Source organism: Sander vitreus, chromosome 8, assembly GCF_031162955.1.
Source record: "Sander vitreus isolate 19-12246 chromosome 8, sanVit1, whole genome shotgun sequence".
NCBI lineage: Eukaryota > Metazoa > Chordata > Actinopteri > Perciformes > Percidae > Sander > Sander vitreus.
Genome location: NC_135862.1, coordinates 23,345,091 through 23,369,121, shown reverse-complemented (window position 1 = coordinate 23,369,121; position 24,031 = coordinate 23,345,091). Strand labels below are relative to the sequence as shown.

The 24,031-nt window shown below is 41.6% G+C and overlaps 1 protein-coding gene across 1 annotated transcript in view; it reads right to left on the bottom strand.

Annotated features, from left to right (window-relative positions):
* Positions 1–6,270: 6,270 nt before the first annotated feature.
* Positions 6,271–24,031, bottom strand: part of brsk2a (BR serine/threonine kinase 2a) — a 179,267-nt gene continuing 161,506 nt past the window's right edge. The window contains exons 13-19 of the mRNA XM_078256126.1: positions 18,426–18,486; positions 16,209–16,416; positions 16,006–16,054; positions 14,761–14,884; positions 13,445–13,625; positions 12,236–12,325; positions 6,271–6,491 (exon numbers count right to left, since the gene is read on the bottom strand). Of these exons, the coding sequence (XP_078112252.1) occupies positions 6,271–6,491; positions 12,236–12,325; positions 13,445–13,625; positions 14,761–14,884; positions 16,006–16,054; positions 16,209–16,416; positions 18,426–18,486 (934 nt within the window). The remainder of the gene's footprint in view (positions 6,492–12,235; positions 12,326–13,444; positions 13,626–14,760; positions 14,885–16,005; positions 16,055–16,208; positions 16,417–18,425; positions 18,487–24,031) is intronic.

Here is a 24,031-nt window from a genome sequence, read left to right as displayed (position 1 = left end):
ATGCTAGAAGCCTTGGTTGAATTGTTGAGCCCTAGCATCCCTTCCCAGTCTTTCACACATTGCATGTATTGCTAAATTAAAAAAAATATATATAGCACACCAATGTAAAGCTTTATTCATACTGTGTCCTCCCTGTCTTTATTCACTGTATATTACCTCAGCCCATGAAAAACTCTTTGTTCCCTTTGACCTGTAGAAATTGGGGAGAGGCTAAATGATTTGAGGGAGCAGTAGACTGCACAATGACCTTGCATTTTGTTGAACACTGACTCACTTTGGGTCTTAATATGAAGAGAAAATTGTTTTAACAACAATTTTAACTTAGGAAAATAACATGTATGCTACATATTCTATTTGAAGTACACCAAATACATAAAAAAGAGGTCTGTCCCGCATGCATATTAGTTTGCTAGACTGTGGGGAATTGGGAAAAACAGTAAAAACTTCCCCAAATTTCTGAATTGCTAATTTTCATGACATTCACTGAGCCTTGCCTAAAACAGTTTGGAGCTTGTATTGGAAGACTCCAAGTGGATTAACAGCCTTTTATGAAAAGCCTATTCCTTCAGTTTTGAAATAAAATCACAGATAATTTCTCAAATAAGCATAATGTTGCAGATGTCCATACTGTTTGTCGGTAGACATGACTTTCATAGGAGGGGACACACTTTAAATGGGTAGCCGCACACAATTCAAGATTCCTTTATTGTTACATTAAATTACAGGTATAGGACCATATCAAGCAACATCTGACATTACACGTATGGCTCTGTTGTGTCTGTTGTGGCGTATCAACGCAGGGTTGAATTAAACTGTATGAGGGTTGTAACTAGCGGAACAAGTTAGGTTAGGTGGTGTGCAGGCAAGCAGGTACATATTTGAGGTACTGGTGTGCATTAATATTGATTTTCCACCCCTTATGAAAGTGTAGCATAGCTTTGGCACAGGCAATCCATTTAACTTATTAATGTTACACCTAAATGAAACACACATTGCCCAATATGTGCATCAATGCCTGTGTAACCATTGCAAGTCAATGGAAATTGTAGTGTAATTTCAGAGGCAGGGGTGGTCAGATCCCCAAGGTCTTGGTGAGGCATTTAAGGTACCGGACATGCATGAATATTCATTTTACCCCACATAAGAGGGAAGCTCATGCTCTGAGCTGTTTGTATGACATAGACAGGAACAAACATCAAAAGCCAGACTGGACACAGTATAAGACATCACAGCAGACATCAGCAAAGTAAGCAGTCAATGGAAAAAGATGCTGGGCCATGAATCTGAAATAGGCCCATGGCCTCCACGGAAGTGAAATGAGGCAAGAACATCACATGCCCCCTAAAATATTAGGATGGTGAAGATGTAGGCTTACCCAGGCTGCAGGCTGCCTGGCTCTCTGTGTACTGTATCGTCATCCTGTAGGGTTGTGGGCCTATGTGATGTGAACTGTGGCTGCACAATTCTTTTGTCAACTAATTCGCCAGACCAAAACATGATTATATAGTGATGAGCATATCACAGACTTGGACTAAAATAGACATCATGTACATCCAAGGCTTGTAGTTTAGGTTGACTCTTGTCTCTTATGCATTCCCATAACTGAAGCTATGGCTTTGTTTCCACAAATATTTAGGTGAAAGAATGTTTATTTTTACAAAGACAGATCTAAATACAGCATCTTTGTCCAAATTGGCCCCAGTGGTGATTTGGTGCAGTACAGCTTTTTAAGCTTGTGTGCTGCCAAATTGTTTTACTGTTTGTATTACCATAAATATGCTTGCAAAATATTACAGTAGTGTAGTTTCTAATATAATTACATTGATCCAACTATAATTGAGAACAATTGCTTGTGGGCTTTTGCTGTGGAGTTGTTGAGGCCATGCAGTGAGGGTCCATGTCAGCCTCATTCAATGCATTAAACGGGTATGGCTGGTCCTACCTGTCTCAGTACCTCTGTTAACCCCTCTTCAAATAACTGCAAAGCTAAATACAAGTCCTACTCTATTGCTAGAATTTAGTAGACTTGCATTAAGAGATACTGGACATGATGATATTTGACAGCGATTAAAGCACTAACACACAGTATGTATGAGACCACATTGAATAAGCTAAAATGGACTCTACATTATATCAATATTTACCCTCTGAAGAGTCTCTGATGCATATATTGGATAGTCAATTGTAAATATTGTCAAATGTTTTTACAAAGTAAACATACAGTACATTAATGGGATAAGTCTGTAGATATATTGAATAGTTTCTTTTAATCACTATAAAGTATTGTTTGTATAAAGTAAACCTGATATATTAATGATTAAATTACAGTATATTACATAGTTTCTTTTTAACACTATACAATATTGTTTATATAAAGTAAACCCTTATACATTTACGGGGAAAAGCCTGTAGACCTATTGAAGAGTTGATTGTAATTACTGATAAATAATGTTTATATAATGACTATAAAATAATGGTTCTGCAAGTTATCACATATTGTTTTTTGTACAGTAGAAAACCAGTATTAAACAGGAATTTACTGTAAATGGATTGGATAATCATGTAAAATATCTAAAGCTTTTTTTTACAGTAATTTGACATGATTTTTGTGTGTTTTACATCCAGACATCTGTACTTTAACAAAGAGATCTTGTGGATGGATTGAATAATCTTGTGAATATACCAAAGAAAACCATATGAAACAGCAGTTTTCATTTAAATTATGTAATTTGCAATATTTTTCAGTGTTTGTACAGATTTATACATTTGTTTAACATTCTAAATATGTTTTTTGATTACAATTCTTTTTAATTCTACAGTAGTTGGACTGTGAAAATACAGAAAATGTACAGTAGATATCTGTATTTTAAAAAGAAATTCTTTGTAGAATAACATAAGGTTTTTTACTGTCATTTCACGTTAAGTGTTTGGCAACTTTTGCTGCCAGACTTTTTACCGTTTTTTTCACGATTGTTTTTTAATGTTTCTTTACATTAAATTTAAGGTTTAACTGTAAAAAAAACAGAAAGATGCCTCAATTTTACACACCGTAAAAAATTTTTTTTTTGTTTTTGTCTTTTTACATAAAATTCAATGTAATTTAACTTTCAAGATCATTAAGCAATGGAATTATACTGTTAAACAACTATATTATCTTATTATATCAATTTACAGACTAAAACCTTAATTTAATGGTTTTTAAATGAAAGTATTTTTCTGTATTTTTATGGCATTAACACTTAATGTAGAAAAAATAGAAAAAATCTGTAAAATTATACAGTGAATTCCAGTGAAATAACTTTTTACAGTGTATCACAAAAAGAAATAAAAAGTCATAGCATAGCATGTCGAAAATAGTCATAGTATAGCATGTCGAGTATAGTGATAGTCAAAGTAGTGGTATAGTATGTCGAAAAAAGTCATAAAACAGCCATAGTAGAGTATGTTAAAGAAAGTGTCGAAGCCCATGTAAACTCCACACAAAAAGCTCCAGCACAGACTGGGAATCAAGGGTCAGAGTTTGCAGTGCCTATTTGCTGGTGCTAGTTGGAGCAGTAGAACATAGTATAGTATGTCAAAAAACTCATAGTATAGTATGTCCAAAAAAGTCATTGTATAGTATATAGATAAAAAGACATATTTGATCCATTCATATTTGAGAAAACCCTGCTCATATGGTTTTACAACACTATAGATATTTACCTCAGGGCCACACTTATACATGTACAGGCACAAATAAGGAAAACAAACACACGATAACTTAATGAGTTTATTTGTTTCAGCACTGAAGATGCTCACAGTTATTTTATATGGGGATTACATCAGTCAGTTTTGTTCCTGCTCTGTCAAAAGACCACTCTGGGCCTCAGAATCATTAGATGTCCTTGGTGCTGCTAGCTTCCCATTGTAGAAAACAGAAAGGAGGGTGAACGATAGGGTATTGCTTTGCGTTTGTGTACTGACATCCCCTCACTTTGCCTCTTCTACCAACAGGTAGAGAGAGCCCAGACGTCCGAGCCTTCCAGCGAGAGGTACAGAGTAAAGCATCGTTCAAAAACTGTGCACAAGATAAGAGGAGGAGAAAGGAAAAGATAAGCGGGAGCGAGGGAACAATAAAAAAAGGCCAGAAATAAAAGCAGACAGGGAATCTAAAACGTTAAAAGGTAGTTTTGTGGAGAGAGAATCAACGAAGGCTGAGAGGAGTGAGTTTGGCATGGAACATGAACACTAAAGCCATGCAAAGAAAAGCTTATGTTTGACATGCACACAGCAATACAAGCTAAAAGCATAGAGCAGGAATCCCCAGCATGGTTGAGAAGACAATCAACCCCCATAGTTTGTCTGTATATTTACAAAGAGAAGAAATGGATTGGGATCTGTGGTGTCCTTCTCCTCAGGCCTGGCCTACACGCACAATAATATGAAACTGACAAATATCAATAGAAGAGCATATTCCCTCTCTAAAAAGAGGCTAAGTCTACATTCTTAAATTACTGGTAAATAATCTTTTTCAAGAGTTCCCACAAGTTCTCTTTCCCTCTTCAGAGAGGTCAGGGAAAAGAGAATTTGTGACTTGTCGATGTTCACATAATTCTGTTAAATGCAGACCAAAACTTAAGAAATAAAAGTTCACTTTTCTTCAAATGTTGTCCCATTTACAAACACACAAAAGGGTAATAAATAACATTCAACTGACCTAACAGCTTTGTTCATATAAATAGCCAAGATATAATAAATTAGGAAATCAAACAGTGAGATGAACAAACATGAATAAATAAGGACATTGCATTTATCACGTCATATTTGTTTTGTTCCTCTACTCCTACTGCTGGTAAGTAAGACTAAGAGAGAGGTATAAATGGAAAATCCAAAGACAAAGTGCTGCAGATAACACAAACGGGAATGTTTGGATCATTATTAGGTCAATCAAACAAAGACATAAATGATCATGTAACAAAAACACACAGAAGAGCTTAAAATAACAGGATGTGGCAGGCGCAGGTTTACCAACCTGACCCTATGGTATCTAAACATAGTGTCACAACTAGACATTTCATTTTTTTTATACATACGAAATGATATCAGTCTGTACAACAGAATAGATCATTCATAAATACCTACCCTCCTCCCTCCCCCCAACCCATGCTATCATATCCCCTCTGCCCTGTTCTGCTCACACCCAGCTCCTCTCTGAAATCACAATTCCAGTCCATTTGCAGCAATCATATAAGTGTAATAAAGTCAGTTAGTATTTTAAACCCAGTTCTTCACAAAGAAAGTACATTAAAAAGCAAACAAATACAATCCAGCAAGCATCCGCGTCGGCTGTTTGGGCTTTTCACAAAACTCCTCCCCCTTCTCTCCTCCTCTGAATCAGTCAGTTTCTGCATGTCTTCTTTCGGCTGTTGTTGTTCATGTTCTTGTTAAAACATCCCAGAGTTTTCTGTGCATACTGGACCTGTGCATGTATGCATTGAAAATATATTGTGTATGTAGTGTCTCTTTGTAAAATGCTCGTATCCAATTGATGCAATGCACCTTGAGAGGAAAGGGGTCGGTTAGTGAGGGGAGTGTGCGTTTCATTGTGTGTATTAGTTGTGTCTGTGTGTGTTTCTAAGATGGGGGAACACTGAAGGTATTTTCATCTACTTCTACTGATGGCTGCCAGAGGTGGAGAAGGGGCGCAGAGGGAGATGAAGGTAGAAGTCTGCATGATGGGTCTGTTTCCATGGTAACCCCCCCCCCCCTTTTCAGCAAACCTCTAAAAGCAGTCCTCCGTCAACAAATGTCCGTCTCTCTCTCTCTCTCTGGGGTTTTTTTGGAGTGGTGGAGGGAAGGCGAACGGAGCAGGGAGCAGGAGTAGGGGCTTAATAGGTTTTCTGGATAATTCCTGGTATCAGAAACAAGTCAGGTCATCACACAGGTAAGCAGCAAGGAAGCAAAAAACAGAGCAAGGGCCACAGGTGATTAGATGGTTGGGGTAGAGGGGTGGATGATGATGGTGGATGCTGAGAGGTAATGAAAAGGTGAGTGATAGGACAGGGGTGTGTGTTTGTCATGTACAGTATGCTGTTTGTAAAATATCACTTTGATTTTCTTAATATATCTATATATATATATATATATCTATATAAAGTCATTTTATACAAAAAAAATGTCCATAAATGATTATGTACATCTAGCTATGTACAGATATTCTCTCTCTGTGCCACTGCTTATACTGATACTGGGATGGGTTTTAGCACTGGTACGACTATGTAGCCTTTCGGTCTAAGACTCCTCCTGTGTCCGAACAGATGCCACCGACAACCTGGCTCTGTCTTGGCCCGCAGCGGAGCATTTGGTGTCATTATGTTCTGGCTCGTGCCTCCGGACGTGCATGGGTGAGGGGCGGTGCTTGGTGGGTGTGCCAGAGGGGTAGGGCACCTGTCCGTTCTTCTCGTCTGAAAAAAGTTGTTTTATTACGTCAAAGAAGTTACTCAATGGGCTGCCTAGGTACACAGGCGGGAGAAAAAAAAGAGGACAAAAAAGGGTAGAGAGACAAGAAAGAGAACAAACAAACTAATGAACAATGGGGTTCACAGGCCAGAGACGAGGCAACACGTATTGTAAGACAGAGCAAGCAGAGGCGAGGAGGACTGACAGACAGCGAGGATGAGAACTGCTGGAACAGCCATGTCAGGACCATAAACCATGCATATGTAATAGCATAAGTAGCCATGAAAACACACAAGCAGCCATTCAATCTAAGACTAGAAAATAAAGCAAATAGTAGGGCTGAAGTCAATATAGGCTTTTGTACGCTGATACTAGAGTAAGCTTCTTTAACAGATAAACTGTATGATGCAGAAAGAGGAAGTATGGTGTGAGTCGGTGCCCAAGCAGATCTGGCCACCCAGGAGCCGGACAAGTGTTGGAAGCTTCAAGACGAAGTTGCCCTTGAAGGATAATAAAGGAGTGTCTCCTCTCCTTTTGACAAACCTAATTGTTTGTAAAGTTTGCAGAAGTTATGCACTGAAGGGCAATTTAAGCCTCGGCAAAACTCAGATGCTGGATGCTGTCTGTCTCGTGGCTATTGTACCAATTAAGGCACATCTAACACAGTAATGTTTGGACTTAAGTCTGCCTGGAGCAAAGAGACAAACTTTGATCATCACATTTCTACACTTAAGTTCAGAGTTTTAGACCTCAGCTAACGATAAAACCTGGCCAAAAACACATCAAACAGGCCGACACTGAACCTAAGGCTGAATCATCATTGTGCAAACTCTTTGAAGTAAGAAAAAGTCAAACTTGTGTTGTTCACTAGTCAAAACTGATTTAAGTCATAAATACTGTCTTAACTTGATGCTGTGTTCTAAATAAAATTAATGGATATGCTAAATAACACAAGTTTATATCTTTCTAACTGCTAGAAGCACAGTTGCAGTGTGCGTGTGTGTGTGTGCATGCAAATGATCTCCAGCTAAACACACTCACTCATTCTGCAGGGCCTTAATGGTCCCACTGCATGTAGGTGCAATGGCAAGGACACTAAACATGAGAAATGGAGCAAATAAAGAGTCAATGTTCTTTTTGTTAATAGTGCATGCACAGCACAACTCTGGGAACTATCAGTCACAAACAGGACTGTTTCTGAATAGATGGAAGAAGATCCATTTGTGCAATAGAGTCCCGTGGGCCGACAAATGAACAGTGACATCAGTAAAAACAGGCAGGGGTGCTGCTCAAACAACAAAACGCACACACGTGCACACTAGACTGAAGTGTGTATGTGTATCAGCACTTAATAAAAGGCTGTTGTAAAGTGGAGTTTCTCAACCCGACAATATGCACATGCTGCCAGTGTGAAGACTAGGCAAACTTTGTGTGTGTGTGTGTGTGTGTGTGTGTGTGAGAATGTGCCACAGTTGGCTTCTCCTGCTCCATTATCCTGCTGGAAAATGGTTGTAGCCCTGTTCCCTCTTTCTTTATCATGTGTGAAGAATTTCCACATTTAGTCACTTCAAGTCATCCAAATCTGCAAATTTTCAAAAATGTCAGGAAACTCAATCATAATGATCTCAGCTGCTTGATAAAACAGAGACAGCACCCTCTAAATTAATGGTTCTCCTATGTAGTCCTATATAGTATTTTCCACACTCCTTTCATTGTTCCACCCCTCCTATTGTCTTCCTAAAGCTGAGCTTCCAGGTATGCTTCTGTTAATGGTGATTAGGGGAGATAATGACCAAGACCTGATGAAGCCTTTTGTTTGACACACAATGGTATGCAAAGCCTTTCTATTCTTAATTACTAAAGGCTTTTTTCAAAGACCCTGTGGCCAGGTAGTACCAAAAGTGTGTTAGGAGGTCACAAGAAACGAGGAAGGTGGAGGAAATTGAGTTTAAAGGGGTGATAGAATGATTATATAGGGTATTTCACACCGTTCCTTAATGTCTCCTAATAGGGTATGTAACATTGATTGGGCTGAAAATGGCCCTGTTGCTATTTTATGGGCCCTTATGCATCCATGTGTTTTGGCCCTATTTGGAATGAGATCTTTTCTTCCAAATATGGTATGCTCATGAATATTTAGATGAGCTGTGCGCCGATTGGTTGAGCGAACCACATACACATACATTGGAGATGAGACAGCAGGTCTCATATTCCAGACACTGCAATGTTTTGTTACTAAATTCACTTCTGAGACTTTTTTTATGCGAGAAATCAACTATATAAAGCTCAAATATGGGCCGTTGGAAAATTGATGGCTAATTGCAAATTTGGTAAGACGTGTTCAGGAGGTCCACACAGTCTGACGAGACAGCGGCAGCCCGCTTCGCTCCATACCCAGGGCAAAGTCACAGTTTCTGGGTTACTGGACTACCGGGGTTCGGGGCTCTGCGGAGCTGGCTGGCTACCGGCATAACTAGTATATTTACAGTTTGAATTTCGTCATGCCACTTATATTAGCTACCCTAAGGTCTTACAAAGCTAACACTTGTGTCCGATTTCAATTTAATGCATTTTTGTGAATGTGAGGGGTTTCGTTAGCTGCTAGTGTCCCTTCAATACTATGGGTAAAGATCGCGGCTAGCTAGCTAGCTACACTTTCGGCATAGCTATAATATATTTACACGTTGAATTTTGTCACGCCACTTATAATTACAGCTACCCTAGGGTCTTACAAAGCTAATACTGATTTCTTGCATAAAACATTCTCAGATGTGAATTTAGTAATTAAATAGCAGACAAACAATGTATACAATTTCTGAGATCTGCGTGACCTAGATTCAGAAGACTAAGCTGACCTCAGGTCAGTGGTGTAGCCTATGTAAATGTTGGGGCGTGACAAAGACTAGAGCCAAATAAGGTAGGAGTTGAGGAGTTAACGTCAACTTTTAGCTTTGTTGAGATTCGCCCGTTTTCAGCAGCAGTTTCAAATTGTGAGATTTGCAGAAGAAAGTGTGTCAATGGAATTTTGAAGTTCTATGTATGTCCTATTTACCCACCGAACTGTCGTTTTTCAACTATGACAAGGTAAAATCAGTTTTGCATTCTATCACCCCTTTAACAATGCTTTCAATTACTGCTAAGCACATATTGACCTGTTTCAAGATTCATATTACAATGTGAGATACTGTGATAGTGAAAAACATGACATTTATTGAGACTGACCTTGGTCAAAAACAACTGGCTTTGACTTTTGATACTAAATCTATTAACCCCTGTTAGGGTAGAGTAGAATACTGCACTTCATTATTTATGTTTTTTTTGTAAAGTCTTCAGTAATCCTTATTGGTAAATGGTTCTCATATTATACATTACATTATGTGCATCTCTGTTGCTGAAACAACCCATAGCAGTCCTTTAAACCTAATTTATTGTCATTTATTCAAATGTTACCTTTCCACACCTCAACCTATTAATTGGCTCTACAAAATGAAAGCTCAGAAGTAATTGGTTACTAATAAGCTTACTGAGACACTGCAATGATAAGAGACTGTTAAATATAACAACAGCTGTGATGACTGCTGTTGCTGACATTTCAGAGTGCCAATGAGTATAATACCAAACTCTATGATGGCTAAGTATTTGTTCAGCGACTTATATCTTTGACGTTATAGCTCAATTTGGTTTTGGAAATACTTTTCTTAACTGGATCAAACGATTACATCTCAACCCTATAGCTGAGGTACTGACAAATGAAGTGGTGTCTGAGTCCTTCAATATTACAAGAGGTTTCCACCAATGTTCACCTCTATCACCACTTCTGTTCATACTAGCTACTGAACCATTAGCAATAGCAATGAGATCTAGTAGGCAAATACAGGGGATTACAATTGGCAACAGAGATTCAAGCCTCAATTCATGTATTTATTTCAAAATATCCCTCTCGCGCCACCTGCAGGAATGTTTAAGAAACTCACAGCACTCTTCAGGAAATGTATAAAGAATAAGTCAGAATAAGTAAGAATGTCATCGAATCTGCTTATCTCTGCTGTATCTTCGATACTGGGGGGCTGAAATGTCCAAATCTTTATTGACACTATTTAGCAAAGATAATTGAGAACTTTAATGTTCTATTTTTGTTCTGGAGATGCTCCGTCTTGGATGGACATAGAGTCAGGCTCCTTGCATTTGTAACTGTATTCAGCCAAGCTAAAGTACTTCAGAACAAAAGAAAAGAGGACATTCAGAAAACAATTGGAAGAAAACTTGTGACATACACAACTCCTGTTAAATTGAATAAATACAAAAGTAATATACCTGACCTTTGTTTTAAATGCAATGAGGCTAAAGGAACATTTATGCACAAAATTAAAACATTCTGGAGGGAGATGATTAATAAAACTATGTTTATCTTGTCTGTGAACATTCCAATTGACCCTAAGATGATTTTGTTGCACCTGTATCCAACACATCTGAATCTGAAACCCCAAGAATATAAATGTATTTATTTTGCTATACTACAGGCAAAAAGGACTATAGCTCTCATCTGAAAGAAAATGGAGGCACCTACAATTGGTGCTTGGATCAAGAATATGACACAATGTATGTGCATGGAGAGACAGACTGACATACAGTATATATTGAGAGGCAAATTGGGGGTGTATGAGAAAATCTGGAGGCCATTTGACCGGTTTGTAAAGATGAAGACATAGGGGAGCTGTGTTATAATTAGCTTTTTTGATTTTTGATTGTTGTTGTATTAAAATTGTAACTGCAATTGAACATTTTATAAAAACATTGTTAAAAAAAAAGTATCTGTTCAACAACGTCAGACATGGAATTGGAAATGGGTTTAAAAGGATAAAAGAAGACATGGACATACAGACACCAAGAGAACGATTCACGGATGAGTTGAAATTGATTTCCAAAGAAAACAGCACATCTCCTTATAAAAATGCTGCATTTCAGGCCCGTGGTGATTCTATGTGACCAGCAGGTGGAGCTGTTGTCAAGAGGATGGCGACTTAGACGCACAAAAGCAGAGCAGGAAGGACATGCTAAGAGGCCATGGGGAGGAGTAGGATCCCTATTTCTCTCTTCTTTTTCTTTTCGTCATCCAGCGTTGAGAGAATAGGAGGAACGGGCTTATACATCCGCATCAACCCTACGACTAATGAAAAGACGTAAGAAGAAAGGGGTTTTTAATAATGTCACAAAATTCACAGGTGAGCGGTTAGGTGGTGATTGCTCATCATAGGTTTTTGTATGTACTCGGGACCTTTGGAAGAGCCAAAAGAGGCTGGTGGAGGGGGGGGGAAACAGGGAGAGGGGGTCCTATTGTACAAGCACCCAGAGTAAGAGTAAAAGAAACAGAGCGCTTGTCAGGTGTGGTGTCACTGTGCGGTGCAGTGCATTGTGGGAGTGCGTTGAGGTGCAGTGGTGTTGCCATGGTGACAAGCTCCGTCTTGGAAGTAGGAGTAACAGAATGCAAATCAGCTTACCCTACCTCTACTCTAATCGTCACTGCCAGGGCAAAAAGACATTTGACCCGCGGTCGGTGCTTGAGAGCAACTCCCACCCATTCATGGCAGTGAGGCCCGCATGCAAAGGAAGCCTTTTCAAGAAACGGAGAGCGGCTCGGGGATTTCAAGCACGGGAGGAAGAGGAGGGCAGGATTTAGCTCAGCTTCAGTGGTGAGAGTGTTCGTCTGGGGGTGGGATGGGCGGATGAGGCGGTAGGGGGTAAGGGTGGAGAGGTTTTGGATAAGAGTTTGAATTTTGAAAGAGGAGTTCTTACTCACCAGACAGCTGTTGGACCCCTGGCTGGTCATGTGTGCTTAACAATTGGCTCTGAATCGTCTCCACTACTCGCTTAAAGCGTCGGCTGGGTCCTAAACACAGTCACACAAACAAGAAATATTTGTTGCATCACAATACACAGGTAGCAGCGGAGCTGTGTACAAACTATGTAGATGGATTAATGAAGAGAGGAAAAAGTAAGGGTGAGGAGAGAAGAGGCACATACGCACAAGTGCACGGTTTGAAATGTGAGCTGGAGAAGCTGCAGAAAGCCGGACATGATAAATGGAGGCCAGAGAGGAGTGCTACTGTAAGCTCGAACAGTATATAGTCAGTGACAGCAGGCTCCAAAGTTCCAATATTACACCCCATTCAGCTCAAATGTGCCCCGCACTTGAGTGTGTGTGTGAGGCAGAAAGAGAGAGAAAGAGAGCATGCATGTGTTTCTGCAAGACAAACAATGATTGCATAGTATGTAATCTTGCATAGCCAGACCTCATCTTGTAACGCTCAGGAAGGTTTGGGGGGGGGGAGAATCTTATCAAACATTCAGGATTGCAAGAACTTTGAAAATTCCTTAGGCAGGTTTGGAAACATCCACATTTGGAAGCAGAGTTCTGATTTATTTGTTGGCTGGATACAAACATAGATTAGATTAATTAGTTGGAAGTGTGACGGCATCCCACGCGTCATCTGAGTGATGCCTTTTTTACACTTTTCAAAGTGACTCATGAGCTTGAATTTCCCTAGGCCTCTGTAAGCCTGATGAAGACTGGCTTTTAAAGATTACATTATATTGTGTGTAACTGTCCTCTGTGGTCTGCTGTCTCAGAGCAGGAAGGTCCTGGGTTCGAACTTGCCCCTTTCTGTCCACATGAGAAGGAATCAAATCCCCCTAAATTCAAGGCACCCTGCTTTATTGAAGTACAAAAACAATGCAGGGTGCATTAAATTTGTGTTTCACTTTTAGCAATTTGTTAGAGGATACTGTAACCTTCTGATTCTGAGTAAAAGAGGAGGTCAACTTGTAAAAGTAACGTAGGACTACGCTCATCTGGGTATCTGGGGTCCCTAGGTCCTAGAGGTCTACATTTGGGCTATCTTGTAGCAGACTGGTGACCCATTCAGTGTGCCTCTTTACCAATGTATACAGGATAAGTGGGTATAGAAAATGGGGTGAGTAACTGCGTACATGCTGATAGTGTCCTGACCTGAGAGCAGGGTGAAGGTGACAGAGTAGATGCCATTCTCCTTAGTGGCAGCTGTGCTCTCCGTGTAGGTGATATCCACCTGGAATTTGACCGGCTTCTGGAAGACTGTAGGGCCGGCTGTGGACTTGTACTCCGCTCGGAAACTGGTCTGGGAGATCACACTGTGGCTCAGGCTGGGGATCTGTGAGGAAAACAATATGAGGAGAAAAAATGTAAAGGAAAAATGGACGAAGAAACAGAGATATGAATAAAAAAAGAGGCGAGTAATGGGATTATACATAGGGAGTATTGATGTTTAATTTTTCTCCCACACCTTGCAAATGACAAGGTGAGTAAACCCTCATTAAAATACCCTCCACATACAACGAGCCACAGTTGAAACTCCAAGGAGATTAATGCCTCGGGGAGTAGCCATGCATGACAGGGAGACTTAAGCTAATGTAATCTTGAGTCATCCAACAACATTGCACTCTCCCCCCTAAAATGAATTTGTATGCCCAATGAACAGGTGAGCTCTGAAATAGTCACGTTTCTGCCATAGAGGATGGCAGAATGAGAGGATTTGACATTCCATTAATGTGAGTGTGCTGAGAGGTATAATTCCACTGATTCAGGTGCCAATCTCCTGTCTAGAATACCAGCTAGCATAACCCAGAGGGGAAAATAGCTACCACCAGGGATGGGGAAACAGATTTGACATTGACCTGCACTGGCAGAGTTTGCATTTACTTAGACTTTGTTAAATTTAACTAGGGTGAGGATAGGTTTTGTTCAATTATGTACACTGACTTTCAATTACCACTGCTGAGTGTTTGTTGGTACAGATTCTTTACTAAGAAACCCTGATGTTGCCCCCATTCCTGCATGCATTTATACATCCACATTATAAAACACTCCACACACATAGACACAATCTACACTATTTCTCGCACTACACATCTAAATACGTACAAACACACACTGCTCAGTACAAGGTATTGAGGGCAAAGCATCTATATGCTAATGATCAATACTCTGTTGATTTTCTATTGACCTGAAGTGAGTCTGCAGTCAGAGAGAAAATAGAAGCACTGAACACAAGCAGTTTACTGAATTGCTAAATAAATCAGAAGCATGTTAGCAAATACTCAGAGAGGGCCTGCCTCATAGCATAGCCAATCACTGCTGCTGCTCAGACAGCAGATGCACAGGCAATACAGCTGGGTGCGCGCATATTCTGATTTACAGAGGAAAGTTGGGGCGCAGGGAGCAGGGATCAGGTGGGAGTGGAGGCAGGGATAAAGTAAGGAATTAAGCAAGAAACTGTGAGTGTGTACCGAGAGAAAGGCTTGAACGATGTCTGCCTTGATGGAGCTGAGAGGCTTGTCTTTGATGACAATGAAGATCTGCTCCTCTTTTTCCAGGTTGATGAAGTTACCAAACCAGGATTTTTTGGCAAGTCTGTGGGGAAAAGACAAGAAGGGACAAAGAGTTTGTCAGCTGTACTTTTATATCATTACACTAACTGCTGTATACGCCTACTGGAGAGCGTTTGTCTTCTTCCACCCTTTTTGTTTCCTTCTTAAAACCCATCCATCTATCTATCCATCCAGAAAAATGGAGAGCTGGTGAGGAGTCTCTCTCTCTCTGCAGCTTAGGGGATATGGAAAGGAGCAAACCGAGGATTCCCTGAAGGAAATAAGCTAAAACTGTGCAGGGGTGAAAAGTTTTCTGACATTTCACCTTCTGTTCAACTGTCTGTGTGTGTGTGTGTGTGTGTGTGTGTGTGTGTGTGTGTGTGTGTGTGTGTGTGAGTGTGAGAGAGAGAGAGAGAGAGAGAGAGAGAGAACGAGAGAGAGAGATAATTGGGCCTGAATTGAAGGTCCAGAAGGGGTAGATGTAGATGAATTCACCACTGGCCTCAGCCCAGGTTATACCTTCACCCACTAATAAGCCATATGGACTCTGTTTTGTGACATATTAATATTCCATGAGATTCTTGAAAATATTGATGTATTTGCAAGACTCAAACTTCAACACAAAGAGAAACACTCCCCAGTAAATGCATACTTCTATAATGTTATGAGGTCTCCAGCGACATTAAGGGGCACATTGTCTTGCAGTAAGAAGCTGGTTACAGCTGGTGCGTGACTGTGTATTAATGTGATCAAGCTCAACCTAGCTAAGAGAAGGTCTTTTTTGTCCAGCCAGCTCCTTCCAGCCAGGATGTTCTTCCCAGCCAGGTAGAAATGGCCAAGCCAGACAGCCAGCAAACCAAACAGGCATATCTAGGCCAACCTTGAGTTATCAGGCCTCTGGGAGCTCAGCAACATCACACAGGCTACCTTCCCTCCCTCATAACCAACCCAATACCTCCTGCTACGGTGTTACTTCTCCAGCCCAGACCACACCTGAGGTCATTACAGGAAACTCAGCAGGCACAAATCAAACATTCACGGACGTAATACTTTCCAAAACATGCTATCAAAAGCTAGCCTGTTTGAGCCAATGGCTGAGGGGCTGACAGGTTATGCATAGTTATGATGGTGGTCGTGGATTCAAAAAGTACAGCATCTACTCACTCTGGGGAAGACTCTGGTGTGAGGCTGGACATCTCCTCTTGTGTGGGAACTGTGGAAGCAGGCTCAAATGTCAGACAAAGTTGGAAGGCTCAGAGAAAGATAATAATTAAATCACTTTAGTGGATACAGTAAGACTTGGGGAAGGTTGAAAAAACACAAGATAATTCCGTGTTTACCATAAAAATCTCCTGTGATGTCAGTACCTTGGAGTTTCCTGCGGTGGAAGCGTGGTGAGCCAAGGAAGCTGTTTTTGATGGAGTTGAGGCGCGTCCTCCAAGGCATGCCTCCGATGGAAGGGCTGGGGGGCGGCGTTGGGGTGGGGGTCCCGGCCGGGCTGTCCTTGGGAGTGTGCACCGGGGTGCCCTTTGGGGTGGGGAGGGGACTGCCTCGAGGGGAGGGGTGAGGGGTAACCTGTATGAGGGGAATAGATTTGGGCGGGTGGTCAGTGAATGAAGAAGGCGACGGCGCCACGGGGTGAAAGTGGTGCAGCCGGATGGGCGACAGGGGCACCACTGGGCTGAAGGGCACAGAGAGCTGGGTGTTGGCAGAAAAATGGGAGCGCCATACCTGGGGGCTGTTTGGGATGGAAGCATTGGAGATGGAAGATGGGGAAAAGGGGGAGGAAGGGGAGGATGGAGAAGTAGGGGTGGGGGGCACAGAGGCAGAGGGTGGCTGCAATGGGAGCTGGAAGGGAGCGGAGGGCTCTGATTTAGCTGCAGATGCTGGATCTGGGGGGGTTCCGGGGAGCGGGTTGGATTGTGTGGCTTGAAGGGGCTTGGGGGCAACTTTGGGCTTGGCAGGGAGTGTCTGTGTCTTGTTGAGTGCTGACGGCAGGGGCTCACTGTTTGGAGCAAGTGAGTTAGGGGTGGATATACGGGGGCCTGTGCGATTGGGGGTGGGCTCAGGGGACAGGCAGGGGCTTGTGTTAGGGGACTGTGGCAAGTCTGGGGACTGAGGCGGTACACAGAACTTTCTGACAGGCTGGAGTTAGAGGACACAGTGTGAAGACATGCAGCACGATACAGCCAAGAGCCAGAGCAGGTGGAGGAGGAGAAGAAAATAAAGCAAAACACAAGGGGACACACACAGGCACACAAGCACATAGATGAAGAAAGAAAAAAAAGAGTGTAGCAGAACAAACAACCACACATCCAGAAGAACAAGCAGCCAAAGAATAAGCAGGTGAGATGTGTGCAAACACAGAAGGGATGGTGTGAAAAAAGAAAGACAGAAAAGAAACATGCAGTTAGACCATTAAGTGACTCATGTCACAAGAAAACAAAAATTAAATGGGAACATAAACAGCAGGCAATGCACACAATTTAAAAAGGCCAAACAACAAAACACATAAAAAGATGGATTTGAATAAAACATACAGGGCTCTGCTGGCGGAGAAAAACAAGCATAGACAAATGTGTGAGAGACGTAAGGCCAGTTGTGAGGATAATTTGGTCTCAATAACAGGAGGAACAACATTATGGTATCACTGCTGTAACATTTCCAGTTTCCAGATAGGTTTATTGATCTGTTTTATTTGTAACAGTGAAATTGCAGCCACAATGGTGCACTGATAAACTATTTCCCTCGGATGCCTCCCCTTTTTCCAGACACAAATCTAAGAAAATAACCCCACACAGAGCCCCTTGCTGAGAGCACAATCCAGGCTTTGGGTAGGTCTGAGAAATCAATTTCCCTTTCAGATCAGCATGAAAGAACCTGTGTGGCGTGAGGAGCTCGTCTTAGGATCCTGGCTAATCTTGAGCCTACTCAGGTTAGTCAGCTGGAAAAGTTTACCACAAGCTCCCCAGCTCTGAGCAAGAAAAGTGGGATTTTCTGAAGCATTCCTGGAGCTGGATTTCCAGAGAGCTCAGGCTACAGAAAACAGAGAGAGGGATAATACGCAGAAAGGATAGAGAGAGAAGAAGCTTTAAGGGCTGGAAGAAAGTTTGCTGTGCTGTCATGTGCCCTGTAGAGGTTCATCTGTATATTTAACAGAAATATCCAACTATATGGACACAGTTATGACCCATGTAAAGTTTTATCATAGTGGATCCCTGCTTTCTCAAAACACAAGAATAGTTATCAACTGTGGATGAAAACTTAAGTGGAAAAATATACTATATCTCAGACTAATAACAAAGTGGAGCAGTAGAATAATATTGCATGTGCAGAGACATACAGTGATATTGCTTTCATAGTGTGTGTGCTGTGCATTGTTAAAGGTCAGAAGCCCCAGCGATGTAGCTGTAGTGACTGTCTTTATTTTCTCTAGCGGACAGAAACCGCAATAAGATGACAGCAATAAGATGGGATCTGCAGTAGTTAGTTATCCTGGAGCGTGAACAACTAGATATATCCGAGAACTGGGTCAACAGGTGTCTGTTGCACGTGTGTGTATGTTTGAAAGGGTCGTGACTTACCCGTGGGCTGCTGAGGGGGCTGGTGGAGAGGCCGGACGAGGCTCCACTGATAGACCGCGACCTGTGGCACAAACACGCAAGAAGAAACACGGGCAGAGGTAATTTGTCAGATCAACATGTGTACCTGTTACATGTTTCAGTAAACACTGGTGGAGGTGATAGCTTGGAGGTTACATGTTGAACACAGTTAGAAAGCACCACAGCATATGTCAGCATCATACCAAAGCACAGTAGTTGCTAATCAAGCCCTTTGCAAACACAACACCTATTCACACAAAGAGGGTCTAAGCAGGACAACACAGTAACAGCACCAACTTGACAACAGACATTACTAGCATTGACTTGCAGCAATTAGTCTTGAACCAATTAAGCTCTAACTTCGGTTTCAAATATGTTGATTTGACTGCAGCTTCTCCTGCCAATCTATAGACTGCTTTCCACAGATGAGCATTTAAATTAGCTTTCTGCCCCGTCTATAGTCTGCTAATAAACCAAACGTGTTGATTTTTAGGCCTTAGCACTGGATCAGTAGAAAATATCTTGAGGGGGGAAATGAAGTGGGACATTTGGTTGAGTGCCATTTGTCATGTTTTTCTTTTCCCCCGCAGATGCCGTCAATAACCCCTATGAGCAGAGCCCTGCTCAGAAATGAACAATCACACGACAATCTGTCTCTATCAAGCGCACGCACGCACACACACACACACACACACACACACACACACACACACACACACACACATATATGTACGCACTCACACAAACGCACAAAAACAGGGACTGTCAACACTCGGAAACACCAGCTGCTCACTGTCACAACACTGTTCCTTTTTGTCATTCAATCTAATACCCCCACCCCCACTCCCTCCCCCCTTTTTTTCCCTCTCTCTTTTTTTAATTTCAGCATGGATGCATTTGTGACCATGTGGCCGAGCCTACAGATCTTTTGTCTATCTTTAAAAAGATAAAGACACTACCACTGGTGTTTTGTCAACTTGCTCGGTTGTAGAGGAAGACATCACGGACAAATGTGAGGGGAGGATGAGGGAGTTTAGGAGTGATGGAGGAATGAGCAAAAGATGGAAGAATGAGATGAGAGGGAGGGATGGAGTAATAGAGACTAATGTTCATTGCTGATGCTGGAGCAGTCCCACAGGACCACGGAGGCATCCATACATGGACACAAAACTGTGTACACGGTTACAGCTAGTAGCCATAAAAATGATACCGGTGCTGTCACAACAACAAACCTGGATTAAGATCTACATGTATCAGTCTTCTTAAAGTTAGAAGCAACTATTGGGTTCAGTCATCCACCCCTCTTGAGCTTTTAATTTACAACCGCCTAAAGAAAGAACTGATACTAGAACAGGAAGCTTTACTCCTGAGAGGCACAGACACAATTAGAAGAGAAGCAACAGCTACAATGAGAGGAAAGAAAATATAGAAACACCCACTCTCAAGCTATTTTTATAATTCTCTCACTGCCCCTTTTGTGAGTGCATTTATTGCACACACTCATGAATAGGCGATGCTGACCACATTGGCTAGGATTTCTTGTTTAAGAGAACAGCCGACCAGACAGTTGCTATCATTTACATTTAAGTCCTACAGTCCACAGAGACAACAGTTGCTCACTACAGCCAATCGCAGTTCATCTAAACATGGCCAAAAAACAGCGTCCTCGGGCCATTATGAGCATATTGTTAGAGGCACTCTACATCTGCTGTGTTGGACCAGCAGGTCTATACAGCTACTGTTACAGATGGTTGTGCTGTACAGTAATGGGCTGTCAGAGCCGACGAATTATTGTTGATGAGTGTGTTATTTATAGTGAACAGCATGCGCAACTTAAGCAATCATTTATCACCTATCATACAGAAACAAAGAAGCAATATAATAAGAGTATGTTGACATGGTGGTATTGCTAAGTAACTTTTACTTGAGTAAATAAAGGTAACAGTGAGCACCACACATGCAATTCCATTCGCATCCTCTCTTATAGGGATATCTCGCCTGTACAAAAAAAACTATCTGCATTGCTAGACACCACAGGAGGTTTTGTTTGTTTTGTTTGTACTTGCACTCATACATGTGTGCACATATGTGTGTACTATAGTATGTGTAGGTGTGTGGCTACTCATTCTTATCTTTCTATTATCCATTAGTCCTCAAGATAACATTTCCCATAAGCCTGTTTTGGAACAGGGCCAATGTCCTCAGTGTATGACCATCGGCTGTGTCAGAGACTCATCCAAAGCACCCGTGGGGGTCTAATGTTGGGCTGTGGGTAATGGAACAAGTACAAGAGGATCTGGGATGAGGGCATGGACTGACATAAAACAAAAGTGAAGCTGAATGAAGTGGATTGGGCCAGGAGTCAAACGAAGAACAAATAACACTGCCAAAGCCAAACACAACTACTACTGCTCTGCTAACAAGTGGAGAAAGTTCCATTTTTCTCTTTCTCCCTCCTCTACAGTATATTGACTTTTGTCCTGCCAAAGGAGTTCTTCTACACAAAGTAGATATTCCAACCCAGTCTCACGCCAGTTCGTGAAATGGTCACGTTATTTTGATTTATTGATTCGTGTACAGGTCACGAATTTCTCGTTTATTTCGTGTACAGGTCACGATTTTCGAACGTGACCATTTCACAAACTGCCATGGCACTGGGCTGCTCTGGGGGACGCAACAACGGGGAAACGGGACGGACCGCCACACGCGGGACGCGATCCCCAGGCGCAGGGACACGATCCGCGGTCTCTGTGGCACGCAACAACGGAGACATGAAACGCCCCACGCCGGCCACAACAACAGGACGGCTGTGGTTAGGAAAAGAAGAAAAGGGAAAGGTTGTGGTTAGGAAAAGACGAACGGAGAAAGGAACCGTCACACGCAGGAGACGCCGACAACAACGGGACGGTTGTGGTTAGGAAGAGAATAACGCGGAAAGGAACTGCAACACGCGGCATGCAATCCCTGGTCTCCGGGGTGAAAGTCTTTCACCTTATCAATACTAATTGCTACCATAATCGTTCTGTGATCACAAAATATGCTTCCCATTGAAATACATTACTTTAAAATCCGTGCTCACCACACAGAAATAACGACATTAACGTGTTCAGTACACGAATCAATAGATTCAATAACGTGACCATTTCACAAACTGCCATGAGACTGGGCTGGATATTCATATAAATCAACACACTGTTTAAATCCATTTCCTTTTCCTGAGCCCTGACAACTCCCTGAGGACTAAGTGCATTAATATTCACAGCTCAGCTCCTCAAATATCTAAATGTAGTAAGACCCCTGCAGTTTCCAAATGTAGAGATCAGTGTTAAAGGTGCTTTATTTGTGCTCATTTTAGCCTCTTAAATAAATTAGAGTCAATAATTAGCATGAGAGCCTGACTTATTAAGACTGCTCAGACTAACCCAACACACTCAAAACTGCATGAAGCAACTAGAGCAGATCTGTAAAGAAAAAAAAAATCAATTGATATTCTCTTCTTCACACTGCAGCACTTTTCCATATTTCATTTACATATCATTAACCTCCCTTCATTTCTCCTGGCATGTTGTTAAGGTTTAAAATTAAATCTGTGGGATATCTTGTGCTTTGAGTTTGGCTTTAAATATCTTTTTAAGACACTTTTGGGTATATAAGGAATGAAATGGGTATTCACATGAGAATGTCTCCACGTGTGTTTTTCTGCAAAGTGGCTACTGCAGCATTTATCCCAAATCTATTCAATTGTACTTCACAGAAGCAGTCAAATCATCAATCACGTGTATGAAAATGCAGCCTGGGCAGTTGATCGGATTGCTACTGTCTACATGAGATATGTGAGCTAAAATGCTGGATGGGGATTGAGACTCAGGCATTTTTGTTGTGTAATTCTAGATAAAACCGCATCCCCTCTTTTCCATCATTTACTGCTGGTGGAAATGTATACTGTCAAAACACATGTTTCAAAGTCAGTCGTCTCTCTGACACCCTCTGATCTGAAGTTCTACGAATCTTCTGGGCTGTCTACAAAAGTTTGCTGTCGGGGAAAGATAAGGTTAGGTTCAGAGAAAGTCAGTCAAATCTTTGGACGTTATTCTGCTATGTATGTGCTTCCAAAACGCCATCGTCTATAAACGCACACACACGAGCACGCACATGATCAAACAGAGCGCACACAAGGGCGTGATAAAAGGCAGAAAAGTTCAAAAACACAACAAAATCACTTTGTTACCAACATCGTTTTTCCCCCCACTGATCAGCTGGAGAGCCATGAATTGCAGGCGACGTAAAGCGAGAAAGAGATTTGATTTGGAGGCGGATGGGCTGTGGTATAGGACTCCCCCCGCCTCCAAGTCACCACAGCTGATAGGAAGCCAGACAGAAAAAAACTAGCAGCATTTCCACATTAGCATAGCAATTCCATACAAACAGAGGGGGGCGTTTGGGACTGAAGGTCAGCTGCACACAAGGGACCACAGTGGAGAGAGAGGAAGGAGATATAAAAGGGAGGAGTCCCTGAAAGAGATTTAGGTGGAGGGGTAGGAGCAAACACACTGATTTAAAGTAGCACAGAGGAAAGATGCAGCTGAGCTTTTTTAATGACTGCGACTGCTGTTATATGTAGGATCCAGACACAAACCTATTTCATATGCTGCTGTCTGTAGACAAGACTGTTTATTAAGATTTATATGAGGAAACCTAAAGGTCTTGTATTAAATAAAGATTCAAAACACTCATTTCAGTGCCCTTTATAATGTACGCCCATTCCATTGTGTACTATATGATCTATGAACTGGTGTTGATGCTGTTTTGGAAAGCATTATTAATGTTCGATAAAGTCATTTCAAACTGACCTATTTTGAGATTCTAGCATTGACTGAAACAGATGAGTCAGAGCGAAGGGCGGAATAAGGCAGCTTCTAAACTAATGCAACCTTAAATAAAGAAGAGATAAGACTTGGATCGCCTGAAGGGATAAAGGAACGGAGTAGAGGCGATGAAACATAAGAAGGTGAATGTTAAAGTGAAATTCAGAGGCACTGGAGGGCAGAAAGAATTAAGCAGAAGTGTTTGGAGGTGGGAGCTCTTAAAGTGGATTTAAAACTTTTGAAGGGGCTTCCCCCAGTGAAATAAAGTGGGAAATAAATTCTTGATATTTTGTTGTTGGCAACACACTATGGTGGAAATTTGGGTGAATATTTAACTTTATAACTACATTTCTATTTATCTATATAATATATGCACTCGCTGCCTCTGTATTTATGTCCCATACCTCGACTTTTTCCAGCTTTCTGCCAATCTGCCTATCATTAGGCAGATCAGGTTATCACACCCTCAGATTCAATCTTCCCCGCTGTCACAAATGTCACTGCCTCTGAGCAGAAATGTGTCGTGTGATGATATATTGGTTGTTGAAATAAGATGGGGAAATAGATTTTAAATCAGTCCGCTGTGCCCTGTGGGGGTGTGGTTCTGGCTTGACTTGAACATTTCTAAAATAGAGAAGAGAAGAAATTGTCTACATCCAGAGAAAGTGGGACACAGTATGGGAGAACTGGTTATCAATGCATTCAGATTATGAAAAGAAGAGA